At 42.8% G+C, this 16,813-nt stretch overlaps 1 protein-coding gene across 4 annotated transcripts in view; it reads left to right on the top strand.

Annotated features, from left to right (window-relative positions):
- Nucleotides 1-16,813, top strand: part of SHISA4 (shisa family member 4) — a 91,584-nt gene that overhangs the window by 24,214 nt on the left and 50,557 nt on the right. For 2 of the 4 annotated variants that reach the window (XM_077295330.1, XM_077295331.1), the window contains exons 2-3: nucleotides 11,071-11,242; nucleotides 13,891-14,024. In XM_077295330.1, coding sequence (XP_077151445.1) covers nucleotides 11,071-11,242; nucleotides 13,891-14,024 — 306 coding nt within the window. Of the gene's footprint in view, nucleotides 1-11,070; nucleotides 11,243-13,887; nucleotides 14,025-16,813 lie in introns of all 4 variants that reach the window. The other 2 variants (XM_077295328.1, XM_077295329.1) reach the window with 1 other exon arrangement.

The following is a 16,813-nucleotide window of genomic DNA, read 5'->3' on the forward strand; positions in this document are numbered from 1 at the left end:
CATTCAAAACATTGTGTATGCCCCCAAATGGTGTCACAACTAGCAGCTCCAAAGATGACTCTGCTGTATCCATCAACAAGGCAGCATCACTTATCTCTCAGCAGCAGCAGGCAGCCACCGAGTATTCCCAGATGACGCAGTTTTACCTTCATTCTTGTGGTGTCTCCGCCACCGATGTCTCTTGCTCTGTTAACTCCTTAACCCCCAAGGGTGGTTTGCATGTTAATTTCCAGGCCAATTTTTACAATTCTGACCACTGTCCCTTCATGAGGTACTCTGTAACGCTTCAACGGATCCTAGCGATTCTGACACTGTTTTCTCATGACATATTTTAATTCATGTTAGTGGTAAAATTTCTTTGATATGACTTGCATTTATTTGTGAAAAAAACTGAAATTTGGTGAAAATTTCGCAAATTCCCAACTTTGAATTTTCATGCCCTTAAATCACGGAGATATGTCACACAAAATACTTAATAAGCAACATTTCCCACATGTCTACTTTACATCAGCACAATTTTGGAATCAAAATATTTTTTTATTAGGAAGTTATAAGGGTTAAAAGTTGACCAGCAATTTCTCATTTTTACAGCATATACCGTATTTTCTGGTGTATAAGACGACTGGGCGTATAAGACGACCCCCAACTTTTCCATATAAAATATGGAATTTAGGATATGCCCGCTATATAAGACGGGGGTCATCTTATACGCCCAGTCATCTTATACGGCGTGTGGTTCCCAGGGTCTGGAGGAGAGGAAACTCTCCTTCAGGCCCTGGGATCCATATTCATGTTAAAAATAAAGAATAAAAATAAAAAATATGTATATACTCACCCCTCCGAGAAGCCTGGCTGTCACTGCTGCAAGCGTCTGCAAGCTTCCTCTCCTTCAGACCCTGGGAACATCCAGGATCGCTCCCTGCACATGCCGTACCTGGCGTATAAGACGACCCCCGACTTTTGGGACAATTTTTAGGGGTTAAAAAGTCGTCTTATACGCCGGAAAATACGGTATATATTTTTTTGGGACCACATCACATTTGAAGTCACTTTGAGGGGTCTATATGATAGAAAATACCCAAAAGTTAGGGGGGTCTATCTAGATGTGTGGTGACCACTTTAAGCCCCCAAGTGCTTCACAGAAGTTTATAATGTAGAGCCATAAAAAGTCATATTTTTTTTCACAAAAATGATTTTTCGCGTCCAGTTTTTTATTTTCCCAAGGGGAACAGGAGAAATTGGACCCCAAAAGTTGTTGTGCAATTTGTCCTGAGTACGCTGATACCCCATATGTGGGAGAAAACTACTGTTTGGGAACACGTCGGGACTCGGAAGGGAAGTAGTGGCGTTTTGGAATGCAGACTTTGATGGAATGGTCAGCGGGTGTCATGTCGCGTTTGGAGAGCCCCTGATGTGCCTAAACAGTATAACCCCCCACAATTGACATTTTAAAAACTAGACCCCCCCAGGGAACTTATCTAGATGTGTTGTGAGAACTTTGAACCCCCAAGTGTTTCACTAAAGTTTATAACGCAGAGCTGTGAAAATAAAAAAACATGATTTTTTTAGCCCCAAAATTTTTATTTTCCCAAGGGTAACTGGAGAAATTGGACTGCAAAAGTTGTCTAATTTGTCCTGAGTACGCTAATACCCCATATGTGGGGGTAAACCACTGTTTGGGCTCACGGCAGAGCTCAGAAGGGAAGGCGCACCGTTTTACTTTTTCAACGCAGAATTGGCTGGAATTGAGATCGGACGCAATATCGTGTTTGGAGAGCCCTGATGTGCCTAAACAGTGGAAACACCCCCAATTCTAACTCCAACCCTAACACACCCCTGACTCTAATCCCAACCATAAACCTAACCACTCCCCTAACCTCAACACGCCCCTAACCCTAATCCCAACCATAACCCTAATCTCATCCCTAACCCCAACCGTAAACGTAATCCAAACCTTAACCTCAACTTCAGCCCCAACCCTAAACCTAGTGGGGAAAATGGAAATAAATACTTTTTTAAATTTTATTATTTTTCCCTAACTAAGGGGATGATAAAGGGGGGGTTTGATTTACTATTTATAGCGGGTTTTTTGTTTGGCAGCTGTCACACACTAAAAGACGCTTTTTATTGCAAAAAGTACCGTATTTTCCGGCGTATAAGACGACTTTTTAACCCCCGAAAATCTTCTTAAAAGTCGGGGGTCGTCTTATACGCCGGGAATCGACTTGTACGCCGGTGTATATGGTGGGTGGGGAGGGGGAGTGATCCTGATGACGAGGGGGCGTCTCACAGGAAAGTGAGTAATCCCCATTACCTTATCCTAGCGGTGCAGCGTGGGGGTGTCAGTGCTGGGAGCGGCGGCAGCTGCTGTGTTCTGGTGCGGCGGCTCCTCTTCTGTGTGGGGCCTCTGTGCTGTGAGGTGGCGGCGGCAGCGGCGTATCTTTATCCAGTTGGGGCTCCTCCGGCATCTCCTTAGCCCTGGAGGCCCCGCCGCAACTCCATCGGTGCAATGTGGTGGCCTCCGGGAAAATGGCCGCTGCTCAGATTCAGATCTCGTGTCCCGAGATTTCGGGACGAGATCTGAATCTGAGCAGCGGCCATTTTCCCGGAGGCCACCGCATCGCACCTATTGAGCTGCCTCCGGGAAAATGGCCGCTGCATTGCACTCATGGAGTTGCGGCGGGGCCTCCAGGGCTAAGGAGATGCCGGAGGAGCCCCAACTGGATAAAGATATGCCGCCGCCACCGCCACCGCACAGCACAGAGGCCCCGCACAGCAGCCGCCGCACCAGAGCACAGCAGCCGCCGCACCAGAGCACAGCAGCCGCCGCCGCCACTCCCAGCACTGAGACCCCCACGCTGCACCGCTACGATAAGGTAATGGGGGATACTCACTTTCCTGTGAGACGCCCCCTCGTCATCAGGATCACTCCCCCCCCCCCAAAAAGGCACATATTCACCGGCCCTATAAGACGACATAGGGTGTATAAGAAGACCCCCGACTTTTAAGAAGATTTTATATTTTAACTGGTAAAGTTGGGGGGTCGTCTTATACGCCCAGTCGTCTTATACGCCGGAAAATACGGTAGTTTTTGCATCACCACATTTTGAGAGCTATAATTTTTTTCCATATTTTGGCCCACAATCATGTAAAGGTCTTGGTTTTTGCAGGACCAGTTGACATTTTTATTGGTACCATTTTCAGGCACATGACTTTTTTTTGATCGCTTTTGTTATGATTTTTGGGAGGCAGAATGAACAAAAACCAGCTATTCATGAATTTCTTTTGGGGGGGCGTTTGTACCGTTCCACGTGTGGTAAAATTGATAAAGCAGTTTTATTCTTCGAGTCAGTACGATTACAGCGATACCTCATACAATACAATAAAAACTTTTATATAAAAAATAATGTATCTTTTTTATTTTTTTGCTGATGATGCTGTATGGCGGCTCGTTTTTTGCGGGACAAGATGACGTTTTCAGCGGTACCATGTTTATTTATATCCGTCTTTTTGATCGCGTGTTATTCCACTTTTTGTTCGGCGGTATGATGATAAAGCATTGTTTTTTGCCTCGTTTTTTATTTATCTTTTTATGGTGTTCACTGAAGGAGTTAACTATTGGGACAGTTTTTTATAGGTCGGGTTGTTACGGACGCGGCAATACTAAATATGTGTACTTTCATTGTTTTGTGTTTTTTACTTACATAAAGAAATGTATTTATTGGAACAATATTTATTTATTTTTCTTTATTTAGGAATTTAAAAAAATATATTTTTACACAGTATAATATATATTTTTTTAACTTTTTTATATTGTCCCAGGGTGGGACATCACTGTATAAAGTCAGATCACTGATCTGACACTTTGCACACCACTGTCAGATCAGTGATCTGACAGGCAGTGAAGGAGGTTTCTCAGGTCCTGCTCCCTGCAGGACCTGGAAGGATCCCGCGGCCATCTTGAATCCGGGGATCAGCAGGCAGGGAGAACCTCAGAACAACGCGATGTGAGCTCAGGGAAGCACTTGGGGGAGCCCCCTCCCTGCGCGATGCTTGTCTATGTCACCGGAACGCTGCAATCTTGTTTGATCGCAGTGTTAGGGGCGTTAAAGTGCCGGGAGCGGTATGTGACCGCACCTGGCACTTAGTCCCGGGTGTCAGCTGGGATAATCAGCTGACACCCAGCCGCGCTTCCCCCGTGAGCACGGCTGATCGCGTATGACGTACTATTCCGTCCATGGGAAGTAAGGCCCAGGTCACATGGACGGAATAGTACGTCGGATGGCAGAAAGGGGTTAAGTATAGAGATGAATGAACATGTTGCGTTGTTTAACCGCTTCGGGTTTCCATGGGGCAAACATAGGGATTGAGAAGGGGTTGTCCAAGTAGTGTACAACTCCTTTGACAGTAAGTATGCATTTACTGGGTTTTGGAGCCAAATTTGCCAGCTCCACGCCCCTAAAAAAATAATGCAGTAAAAAAAAATATTTACCTTCCCCGCCTCACAAATTATCAATTTGTGCCATAGAATTCATGTTTTGTTTGGCATCATGGTGCAGCCTTGTCAGAAAGAATTTAAATTCAATATTTTGTTTTTAGTTGCTGAATGTTACAATAATGCAGAGTCCCAGTCCAAGGTTTGTTCTTTGTTATCGCTTGTTAGCTGGCAGTAAAGTACTGGTATGTGTGTGTTGAATGTGTGCATTAAATACTTTGCCCTCGCTGTGTAAGAGGTTGTCTAAAGTCATGATATACGTGCTTTTTTTCTACTGTTTATAATATTTATGTTGGGAAAGCGTAGTACCTTATTCAGCCCACTAGATGGGGATATAGTTATGCTCCCTGTGTATATAGTTAATGTAGGAGGTCTAACTGTGGTTAAGCAGGGGAGCATCCGGCATTTTTGTCAGTTGGGCCAGGAGAGCGCTGACAGGGCAGTTAGCCCTGTAACGTTTGAAGACTGGAGCCCAGCCATACAAGGCCTGAGGGCCACAGATGGCAGCAGCGCAGATTATAGCAGCGCAGTTTATGATCAGGACAGATTGCAGCAAGACCGCTAGCAGCAGTACAGCAGCACAGGTCGCTCATCATGTGGAGTATTGCTTCGTAGGCTGATGCTCTCATGATCGGGGCAAAATGGACGAGGGAATCCCAAACTGAGGTAGAGCTTAACAGGGAGAATGCTGTGATGCTGAACGGGATGGGACGACCCGGGTACTTGCTGAAGAAGGACAGGGAAAGCACAGGGAAAGTGACTGAGGCAAACTGTGTGTTACCCAAAGTGCATGCTGCAATTGAGTTGAACGGGCTGAGGACAGACATCAGTAAAGTTATTTGTTTCAACGGAAACAGACTGTGTCTCAATTCATGCAAAACCCATTACAAAGCGTCTCTTGCAACAGAGAAGAGACCCTGACTGTGCTGGACCCGGAATCGCAGGTATGATGAGTAATGGACACTGTGTATATGCGATGGGAGGCCAGGGCACCGATATACGGCAATCATCGGCTAGGACTACGGTCCTGGCTCTCCCCCACAGCTGTCTTCTGCCTTTCCCGGTGACTCTTCGTTCCATTGCCTGTGTCCTGTCACTGCAGCTCATTCCTTTCCGGCTTTCTCCACGTGCTGTTAGTTTTTATTCAGGGCTCATTCAGGCATCCACTTTTTTTTCCCATATAAGAAAAAATATCTAGTTTCATCAGTGATTTTGTTCATTTTCAACCGAGTTCCATACATTTTTGAGAACCCCCCCCCAAAAAAAAATAAATCTAATATATAAAGCTGAATGTGTGTGTGTGTGTATGTATGTATGTATGTATGTATGTCCGGGATTGGCATCTGAACCGTAGCAGCTACAGCCACAAAATTTTGCACAGTCACACGTCTGGACCCCGAGAGCGTCATAGGCTATGTTGTGAGGTGAAATTTTAACCCCGCGCTTTCCAATTCACCAAACAATTTTGCCCCTATCTACATAATGGGGAAAAAGTGAAAGGAAAAGTGTTGGAGGCGTCGCAGCTACAGGCACAAAATTTTGCACAGTCACACGTCTGGACCCTGAGAGCGTCAAAGCTATATTGTGAGGTGAAATTTTAACCCCGCGCTTTCCAAGTCACCAAACAATTTTGCCCCTATCTACATAATGGGGAAAAAATGAAAGGAAAAGTGTTGGAGGCAAATTAACAGCTGCCAGATGTGAACAAGGGGGACTTAAAGAATGACAGCGATGGCACCAAAGAGTATATACTGTACAGTTGCTAAGGTGGGGCCCCAACATGGGATAATCACACCACCACGGGGATATGAACACACACACAAAATGCGTCACACACTACCACGTGCTCGAACACATATACCACCCTCAGTGCACATTTCACCACACATACACCAACCTCGCCACATAAAAGTAGAAACACAAAAGTCGCCGCTCAAAACTCGCCACGCGCAAAACTCTCCACATGCAAAACTCGCCACACGTGCAAAACTCGCCACACGCAAAACTTGCACACGCAGAAAAATTGCCACACGCAGAAAAATTGCCACATGCACAAAAGTTGCAACACATGCAAAAGTTGCCTCACACAAAACTTGCACATACTCAAAAGGCACCACACATAAAACTCGCCACGCGCAAAACTCGCCATGCGCAAAACTTGCTGCACACAACTTGCTACACTAACCTGTCACATGCAACTCGACACACAAAAAGTTGCTACACGCATGTCGCCACACAAAACTCATCTCACAAAAGTCCCTACATGCATGTCGCCACACGCAACTCAACACACACAACTTGACACACGAAACTCGCCCTAAAACACACACAAGTCTGGTATCCTTCAAAAATAAAAATCTGATTAATAAGCAGACAAACTACAAGAGCAACAAATGTACCATATAGGAATCCGGCAGCTGTCAGTCACATGACCAGTCTATTATGTGTATGTGTGAGCTAATATATACTGCCAGGGGGTGGGCTTACTGTTGGCTGGGGATTTATCAGGCTGCCATTTTAGCTTACAAATACTGAGGTAAAAATACTGACCAAATAACGTGTGAACGAGGGCTAATACAGGAGGAGATGGCATACAGCTATATACTATATACAGGAGATGACACACAGGTATATACTATTTACAGGGGAGATGACACACAGGTATATACTATATACAGGAGGAGATGACACACAGATATATACTATATACAGGAGAGATGACACACAGGTATATACTATATAGAGGAGGAGATGACATACAGGTACATACTACATACAGGAGGAGATGACATACAGGTATATACTATATACAGGAGGAGATGACACACAGGTATATACTATATACAGGAGCAGATTACCTACAGGTATATAGTATATACAGGAGGAGATGACACAGGTATATGCTATGTATAGGAGGAGATGACATACAGGTATATACTATATACAGGAGATGACACACAGATATATACTATATATAGGTGAGATGACACACAGGTATATACTATATACAGGAGATTACATACAGGTATATCTAATATATAAAGCTGAATGTGTGTATGTATGTATGTGTGTATGTCCGGGATTGGCATCTGTACCGTCGCAGCTACAGCCACAAAATTTTGCACAGTCACACGTCTGGACCCCGAGAGCGTCATAGGCTATGTTGTGAGGTGAAATTTTAACCCCGCGCGTTCCAATTCACCAAACAATTTTGCTCCTATCTACATAATGGGGAAAAAGTGAAGGGAAAAGTGTTGGAGGAAAATTGACAGCTGCCAGATGTGAACAATGAGGACTTAAAGAATGAGAGCGATGGCGACAAAGAGTATATACCGTACAGTTGCTAAGGTGGGGCCCCGACATGGGATACTCACCACACACGGGGATATGAACACAAACACAAAATGCGCCACACACTACCACGTGCTTGAACACATATACCACCCTCAGCACACATTTCACCACACACACACACCAACCTCGCCACATAAAAGTCGAAACACAAAAGTCACCACTCAAAACTCGCTACATGCAAAACTCGCCATATGCAAAACTAGGCTCACGCAAAACTCGCCACACGTGCAAAACTCACCTCATGGAAAACTCACCTCATGCAAAACTTGCACACACAGAAAAATTGCCACATGTACAAAAGTTGCACCACATGCAAAAGTTGCCTCACACAAAACTTGCACATACTCAAAATGCACCACACATAAAACTCGCCACGCGCAAAACTCGCCATGCACAAATCTTGCTGCACACAACTTGCTACACTAACCTGTCACATGCAACTCAACACACAAAATGTTGCTACACGCATGTCGCCACACAAAACTCATCTCACAAAAGTCGCTACATGCATGTCGCCACACGCAACTCAACACACACAACTTGACACATAAAACTCGCCCTAAAACACACACAAGTCTGGTATTGTCCTTCAAAAATAAAAATCTGATTAATAAGCAAACTACAAGAGCAACAAATGTACCATATAGGAAATACGGCAGCTGTCAGTCACATGACCTGTCTATTATGTGTATGTGTGAGCTAATATATACTGCCAGGGGGGAGGGCTTCCTGTTGGCTGGGGATTTATCAGGCTGCCAATAGCAACCAATCACAGCTCAGCTTCTATTTTGCTACAGTTAATTAACCTGAGCTCTGATTGGTTAATATAGGCAACAAAGACATTCTCAGTATAACAAAGCTAATATATGTTGTGAAATGCTTCTATTTGCTTAGTTTTTGCCTTTTAATAATTACATTTCTATCTATTTGTTTTGTGGTTTTTGTGTGCAGAATAAATTTTTGTTAACACATTCTATTTTGCTAACAGCAGTCATTAACCCGGGCGAAGCCGGGTAGTACAGCTAGTAAATAAATAAATTCAGTCAAAGATTGTTATCCTCTCCTGTCTGGCAGTCAGTGAAAACACAGGGCAGATGGAATCCGAGTGCTGTCCAAGTTTTTCAATTACCGGTAGAATTGTATTGCCGATTTTGTTCCAACACTTGGATTAATATTTTACATGTCCCCACAATTTTGTGCAGACCACTCGGGCCACAAAAAAATCTGACATGCGAACAGCCTAATAGACTATACTAGATACACTTTCTGTTTATAAAAAACACAGAAAGAACTTGTGCGGAAAAAACTGGCATCTATATGAGCACTTTATGTCGGTCTGTGACAGTCTAGTTCTTAGTATCATAGATTTACAATGAGCAAGTATAGACAAAGTGAAGACAGCTAGGCAGCTCAAAAATAAAGCTATTTACTGCTCTATACATGTAACAAGACAGCAAGATTTCCATCTTATAAAACTAATCATATAGTACCTCTTGAAGCTCATCAAGAGAATGCCAAGAGTGTGCAAAGCAGTCATCAAAGCAAAAGGTGGCTCCTTTGAAGAACCTAGAATATAAGACATAATTTCAGTTGTTTCACACTTTTTTGTTAAGTATATAATTCCACATGTGTTAATTCACAGTTTTAATGCCTTCAGTGTGAATGTACAATTTTCATAGTCATGAAAATACAGAAAAATCTTTAAATGAGAAGGTGTGTCCAAACTTTTGGTCTGTACTGTATATATACAGTGGTGGAGGAGTTGGAGTTTGACAGAGGGTGCACTTAGGCTACTTTCACACTAGCATCGTACGACGCACGACGAATTGCGTCGTTGCGACGTACCAACGCAGGCAGTGAAAGCGCCGCACAACGGGGGCAGCGGATGCTGTTTTTCAACGCATCCGCTGCCCCATTGTGAGGGGAGGCGGGGGCGGAGTTCCGGTCGCACATGCGCGGTCGGAAATGGCGGACACGATGCACCAAAAAACGTTACATGCAACGTTTTTGGTGACGACGGTCCGACGCAACCGTTGCACGACGGTTGCGACGTGTGTCAATGCGTCGCTAATGCAAGTCTATGGAGAAAAAACGCATCCTGCAAGCACTTTTGCAGGATGCGTTTTTTTTCTACAAAACGACGCATAGCGACGTGCAGTGCACGACGCTAGTGTGAAAATAGCCTTACTTCATGTATACAGTGCACTGCGTAATATCAATGTCCCTTCCCTCTTCAGATTGCAGATATTACACAGCTGGAGTCCTGGCAATTGCTTCTATGGGAGACTGGCTGCGTAATTTATATGCCTTGTGCTGCCATTTACTGGGCCTACATTGTGACAGAACCTTGGAACATAAATATTGATATTTACTGATAGCAAACAGATATCTTAAAGATTGCAATATTGAGATAGGAACATTTACAAACCTCATTGTTCCCTGTACTTCCAGGAGCGAGAGATTGCATCCTGGAGTTGTCTCTGGAAGTGCATTGGGGTGTGACGATGCACTTCCAGGTTCATCCTTGCCAGATCAGTGGCCATGTACCACAGCATTGTCCCGTCACTCAGCCAGGGGAGGGTGCTTCTAGGTAGGGAAATACACTGTGAGGCTGAGAAGCTAGTGCATCTTCACGGCCCAGTGCACTTCCTGACACAACTTCAAAATGTGATTTCTGGCTGCTGGAGCAGTGCTTTGGGGTCAAAGGGATTCCATAGCTTACCTTTTAAAGGGCTGCACAATCATATTAATGGTTTTGGGTTGGGGGTGTAAAAGCATTTATAAGGTCCTGGACCTGTAGAAGCAGTAGAACAACGCGAAGCATCCGTGATACACATCCTTCTCCGTGTACCTCTCTGAACTCCCTGCATCCCCTGTCCTTGTCCTGAAATATGGAATAAAAAGATTCTATTTTCATTGACTTGGTGCGTGTCGCTTTTCTTATTCTTCTGTCTGCAGTGCTTTGTGACTGTTTTTAGCTGAGCACTGTACACCTGTCTATAAGCCTGCTGCAGTTCTGGATCTGGCTGCTTTACTAACGGATAAGCACCGCAGTCACTAGTGCCGAGTTATCTACTTTCTGTTCAGAAGCATTTAGAAGGCTCCTTTTTAAAAACTGATAACTAAAAAGATTACAGTTATGATGCTTCATTCATAACATTATGCAAAGCCCTTTATTGTGATTATTCTAAAATTAATACGTAGATTTTATTCTTTTTTAGTTTTGGGAGATGAAGACTGCATTGGATACCACGACCCTGGAGGATATTGGCGTCCCAAGTTTGATTGTAGATTTGGTACCTTTTGTTGTGGGAACTGTGAGCACAGATATTGTTGTATCGACCCTAGTAAATTGATCACGGAGAGGATGCAAAAGAGCTGTCTTTTTATAAGGTGAGTTTTTGGGGTATTCTTCGTAACACCTTTTTATACGCAGTTGGGTCCATAAGTACTGTATGTAAACTTTGAACAAGCTATTATTTTGGGTGTCTACTGCAGTGTAATAAAAGTTGATAAATAATGGGCTCGGCTTTGCTATAATGGTATTTTTATCTATGGTAAATCAAATTATTGGCTCTAAAATTACTAATAATTTTCTTAAGTTACCAACTCTTTTTGGGGGGGGTTCAAAAGTAATTGGATAATGATCTGTGTTATTCTGCATAACCTAACTTATATGTAAGAAAATGAGGAGTCTGCAAACAATTTAAAGTGCTGTCCCTGACAGTCAAGCAAGTCATTTTTGGGTTATAAAAATCAAATGAAATCATTTATAATGATGCAAAAAATATTTGGTGAATAAAGAAAAAATGAAAGAAAAAACGCTATAAACTCTTCACCGTCCAGTGTAGATATCCTAACATAAAAAAGAATATGATGGTATGTAGAAGGTAAAAAACGCTCAGCTATCTGTTTTTCAGAAAAGCTGGCATAACTCTAATATTATAATGTAATAATTGTATAGTTAGCTCCAGATCCTCCCATTGGGTAGATGTAAAGACGTTCACCAACGCTGGATAGACGGGTACTGAACAAAAATCCAGGATACATTCACAACTGACAAGTAGAGTCCAGAAGTCTGGATTTGTAATATTCCTTTATTAGTAATCAGTAGATATGTGTTTCAGTACGAAATTGGTATCTTCTTTAGGCCAAATATGTGAACGAAAATGCTACCTTAATTCCATATCAAAACAGCTCTTCAGAGATGACCAATAAAGTACTATTACAATTCAGGATGTTTGCTTTTCAGATGTTTAAAAGGGTACAAATCTGAACTATTCTGTCTTCAAGTTTTTGTACTCCAAACTATTACCGTCTATGTAAGGTGCTGTAATGCTGATTACATCAATAAGTTTATTTTAGAAATCTGGGTTTACATTTTAGAGAAATGTATTGTTGAATTGTTATGCAAATGAGCTGCAAGTGCAGTGGGCGGGCAGAGCACTTACAGCTCTGCTTCCTGTCTTCTCTATTCCCCATCTGCCGCTTGCTTCCTGTCAGTGATTGACAGGTGACTTCTGATTGAGTGACCCACGTCTCAGGCTTGAGATCTAGATCAAGCACTGCCATTCACCGATCGTGAAGTTCCTAGTGAAGAAGACCATCACTGTTTGGCACAATCTGCATAGTTTGTAGATTACGCTAGACACTGACTTCTCTCTTTATATAGACGACCGGTGTGGGAGCGAGCAGTAGGAGTGAAGTATATGATCCATGTCTGGCCCAATCCGCAAACCATGCAAGTTGTGCCTTCATCAGGACGTTGCTGTGCATGCAACTACAGCGGGAATGATGGTGCTTGCACTAGATCTCGAGCAGGAGAAGCAGGTCCCTGATAGAAAAGTGACCTTTCAATCACTGACTAGAGGCAGGCAGGGAGTAGGGAAGAGAGACCGCAGAGCTATAAGTGCTCTGCCCGCCCACTGCACTGAGGGTTAGTTGCATAACAATTCAACTATACATTTCTCTAAGCATCAATCCAGATTTCTAATAATGGTTTGGATGTAATCATATAGAGCTTCCAGACAGGACGGTTATGCAGTCAGGGCGCATTGAACCCAGCCATTGATAATATGCAGTGCAAGAGTGAAGTGTCGGGCAGGGAGCTAATGCGCAGGCTCTAACTATGCGTGCTCCCGTGAACCCGGCCAGTGATAAAACTAAACTCCTTACTAACTGTGCAAGTGCGGCCAGGAACACCATAGTGGCTGTAACCATGGATACCTGAGTGACTGTGATGCCCTACACATGGGGTAAGCAAAACGCTAAAAAAAAAACCTATACAGAATATCTAATTGGAGGTAATTACTAATAATATTATTACATTGGTATCTATTTTGAACTGATTTTTGTTATGCTGTAATATCTATTGTCTGTACAAATCCCCTTTAAAGCGCTGCGGAATATGTTGGCGCTATATAAATAAAATTATTATTATTAATTATTATTATTACACCTAGTACATATTGATCTTTGAGATAGGACTACCCCTTTAAGTTCTCCATCTTCTCCACACCTGTGCTGTGATTGTCTCATGCATGAGAACGGGATCACGCTTAGATGACACTCAGATCAGACTCTGACAAAGTTTGAGCCTAGTGTCATTGCCTGATATCTGCACTAGTGTGATCATACCCTATTACAGAACCCACCTGTATCTGCTGGGGCAAAGCTAGCGCAATCGCAGTAGTGTAACATCTTAGATGTCGCAGTCTATAGTGACTGCAGGTTCTCACTGGTTGGGGGAGCCTTTTGCAAAACCATAATCCCCACAGCACATTCATGCGGTGTTGTCGGAGTGGTGGTCATGCCAGCTGGGAGTCTAATGAAGGCCTGCTGTGTTTGTACTTGTGTAAAGCTCTGCCTAAAGAATACTGCATTGTATTGTACTCCTAGTCACATATTCTATTTTTCATCTACAATGATGTTGTTGGTTGTCACATGTTAGTTCTAACTGTGTAATCTCAATAATTCTGCTTTTATATGAACTTTTCCTGCATTCTGAGATTCCAAACTAACAAGATTTTCTTCCCCAGTAGCCCGAAGACGATTGCCGGAATTGGCTTTGCTGTCGTTCTCTTCTTCGTGGTGATTGTCACACTCATTTGCTGCTTCATGTGTTCTTGCTGCTATTTGTACAAGCGGCGACACCAGAGAGGAACACCATACTTCGGTGAGTCTGATTTTAAACGTACACCACAGTCAACTTGTGTTTTTAGTGAAGTTAAAAAGAGGTACAGTAACATTTCTTCAGTCCAACAACATTGTCAGGGTAAAGTCCATCATGAAGAAAGTGCAATTTAGAACGTGTATGGTGCAGCCTGCCGTTATTGGAATAGGAGCTGATCTGCAGCTCGCGGTAGCTGCAACCAAACAGTGTCACATATAGGTGTTCCATCCGGCTTCTGCCAGCGCTGCAAACGGCTGATCTTTGGGGATGTGGATGTGATAATCAGAATTGGATTTACTGCTGGTTTTAGGCAAACAAATTGAAGCAGAAAGTGACCTCACCTGTAGTCCCGATCTCGGACTCAGTGAGGTCCAATGCACTGAAACTTGGACTACGACAAGAGAAAAACACAAAAACGGAAAGAAAATCCAGCATCCTGATTTTAATAGGTATAAAAAGTTTCTTAATTGCAAAGTAAATGACCTTTTTGCTATTTTTAATCTTTTGTATGATCTGCAAACGCATTTCAGAGAAACCTCCTTGATCACTGCATGGATTTTGGTGGACTTTCTTTTCTTTTTAATTTTAGACAAAGTTTGGTCCTGAACAAAGTTATATATACCTAAAAAGTGTACAAGAGGCACATGTGAAGATGATATTGATTTCTTTATTGACCAAAAAAGCCATAGAACATGCCAGACATTTAAAAATAAATGAAACACAAGAACAGCAAGGGAAAAGATGATCTATATAATTACTCAGAGTTCTAAAATGAGTAAAGAGATAAGAAAAGTCATAAGTTCTTGCATAGTGAAAAATGACACATGCAATATACTTACTGAGGGGTAAATTGGATGATTTGATTCAAGTATATTATATATATATTAAAACATATAATATGTATATATTAAAATATATATAATACAACTTAAAAATATAAATACAAGTATATAATTCAGTAAAAAAAAAAGTTGCAGTTCGATGAGCTATAATAATTTATCAATATGTTATACATTTAAACCAGAACAACCACAACCAGAATGTAATTACAGACCCAATTGCAAGTTACACAAACACACACACACTGTATTTTACATACACTCTGAGGCTATGTGCACACGTTGCGGATTCTCTGCGGATCAGCAGCGTTTTTTGCAGCGCAGAAACGCTGCAGATCCGCAATTGATTTACAGTAATATGTAAATCAATGAGAGGAAAAAAAACCTGTGCACATGTTGCGGAAAATCCAGTGCGGAAACGCTGCGGATTAAAAGAAGTAGCATGTCACTTCTTTTTTTGCGCATCTGCAGCGTTTTTGTACCCATTCCATTATAGAAATCCGCAGGGGTAAAAAACGCAGCAAATCCGCAAAAAAAACCACATCAAAAACGCACAAAAAACGCGACAAATCCGCAGCTGGATTTTCTGCCAGGAGAGGCAGAATCCGCACCAGAAATTCCTAAGGCTAATCCGCAACGTGTGCACATAGCCTGAATGTTAGAACACAGATGAGTAGGCATGTCACGGCACATAGGCGCCATCACAAAAGGGGCATACCTTCCAACTTTTAATACAGGGAGAGAGACATGTATTGAGGAGCTAGAACCCCAAAGTGCCCCCAGCACAGTACGATGCTACGAATGCTGAGCTCAGAGTCAGACGCACAGGCAGGTTGGTGGAGCAGGCTCCCTGTTCTACCACTGAATTTAACTGTACCTGCATAAAAGTATGCAGATACCATTGAAATAGTGATGCCGAGAGGGGAAGGGTGTTCCTGTTTATCCTCCAGTCACCCCAGCTCACGGGCCCCATTGCAGCCGCGTTGTCTGCAACCACTATTAGTATAATGACACTGACACACGGTATGTTGCATACTTGCGCACACACACTGTGTGTTACATAATATTCATGCTATACGGACACTGTGGAACACATACACTCACTGAATGTAGCATAGAGTGCATGTGTAATATGCTGTGTGTGTGTAGCATAGAGTGCGTCTTTAATATGGTGTGTGGGTGCATATATATGTGTAGCATGCAGTGTGTGTACATGGACGGCATGCTACACACACTCTGTAGGTTACAAATACTTCATGCTACCCACACACACTTCATGTTTGACACCAAGTGCTACATACAAACTAAATGTTAGAAAACACTCATTGCTACACTCAGACATTTTGTTACTCATATATTACACATATACACACTCTACATGCTACACACACAATGTTACAAATGTTGCTGCACAGAGATATGTTGTTATATATACACACAGTTTCTATGTTACACACACATTGCATGTTCTATACACACACAGCCCCTGAAACAGCAGCAGAGTAAGGTCTCGCTGGAAGCCCTTTGGTGGATGGGGCCCTGGACGAGTTCTCCGTTTGCTCCCCCTATTTATCCTTCTTTGGTTGATAGATTATAAAGTCAAGTGACTAATGGTGAAGGGGTCTTGCTGTTCCTGCAGGGAAAGCCTGACTAACTTTGTTGTTGTTTTGCTGATGATACATGGGCAATTTTATAGCCAAGAACTGTGATTTGATCCGAATTCCAACCCCTACATGTTGTAATTCTAGAACACATCTAGGCGAGAAAATAATCATTCAACTCATTTTTACTGTTATCTATGAATGTACTGGACTCACAGCTCAGACTAAAGGCCATGCATTTATGGCACTGAGCTTATGCTGGAAAACCGTTATGCAATAACCCATGCAGGCGAAATCTGTGATTATCAGCCTGCAACACATGGAAGAAAGCACTGATGCCGGAAATAACCCC

Source organism: Ranitomeya variabilis, chromosome 3 (assembly GCF_051348905.1).
Source record: "Ranitomeya variabilis isolate aRanVar5 chromosome 3, aRanVar5.hap1, whole genome shotgun sequence".
Classification (NCBI taxonomy): domain Eukaryota; kingdom Metazoa; phylum Chordata; class Amphibia; order Anura; family Dendrobatidae; genus Ranitomeya; species Ranitomeya variabilis.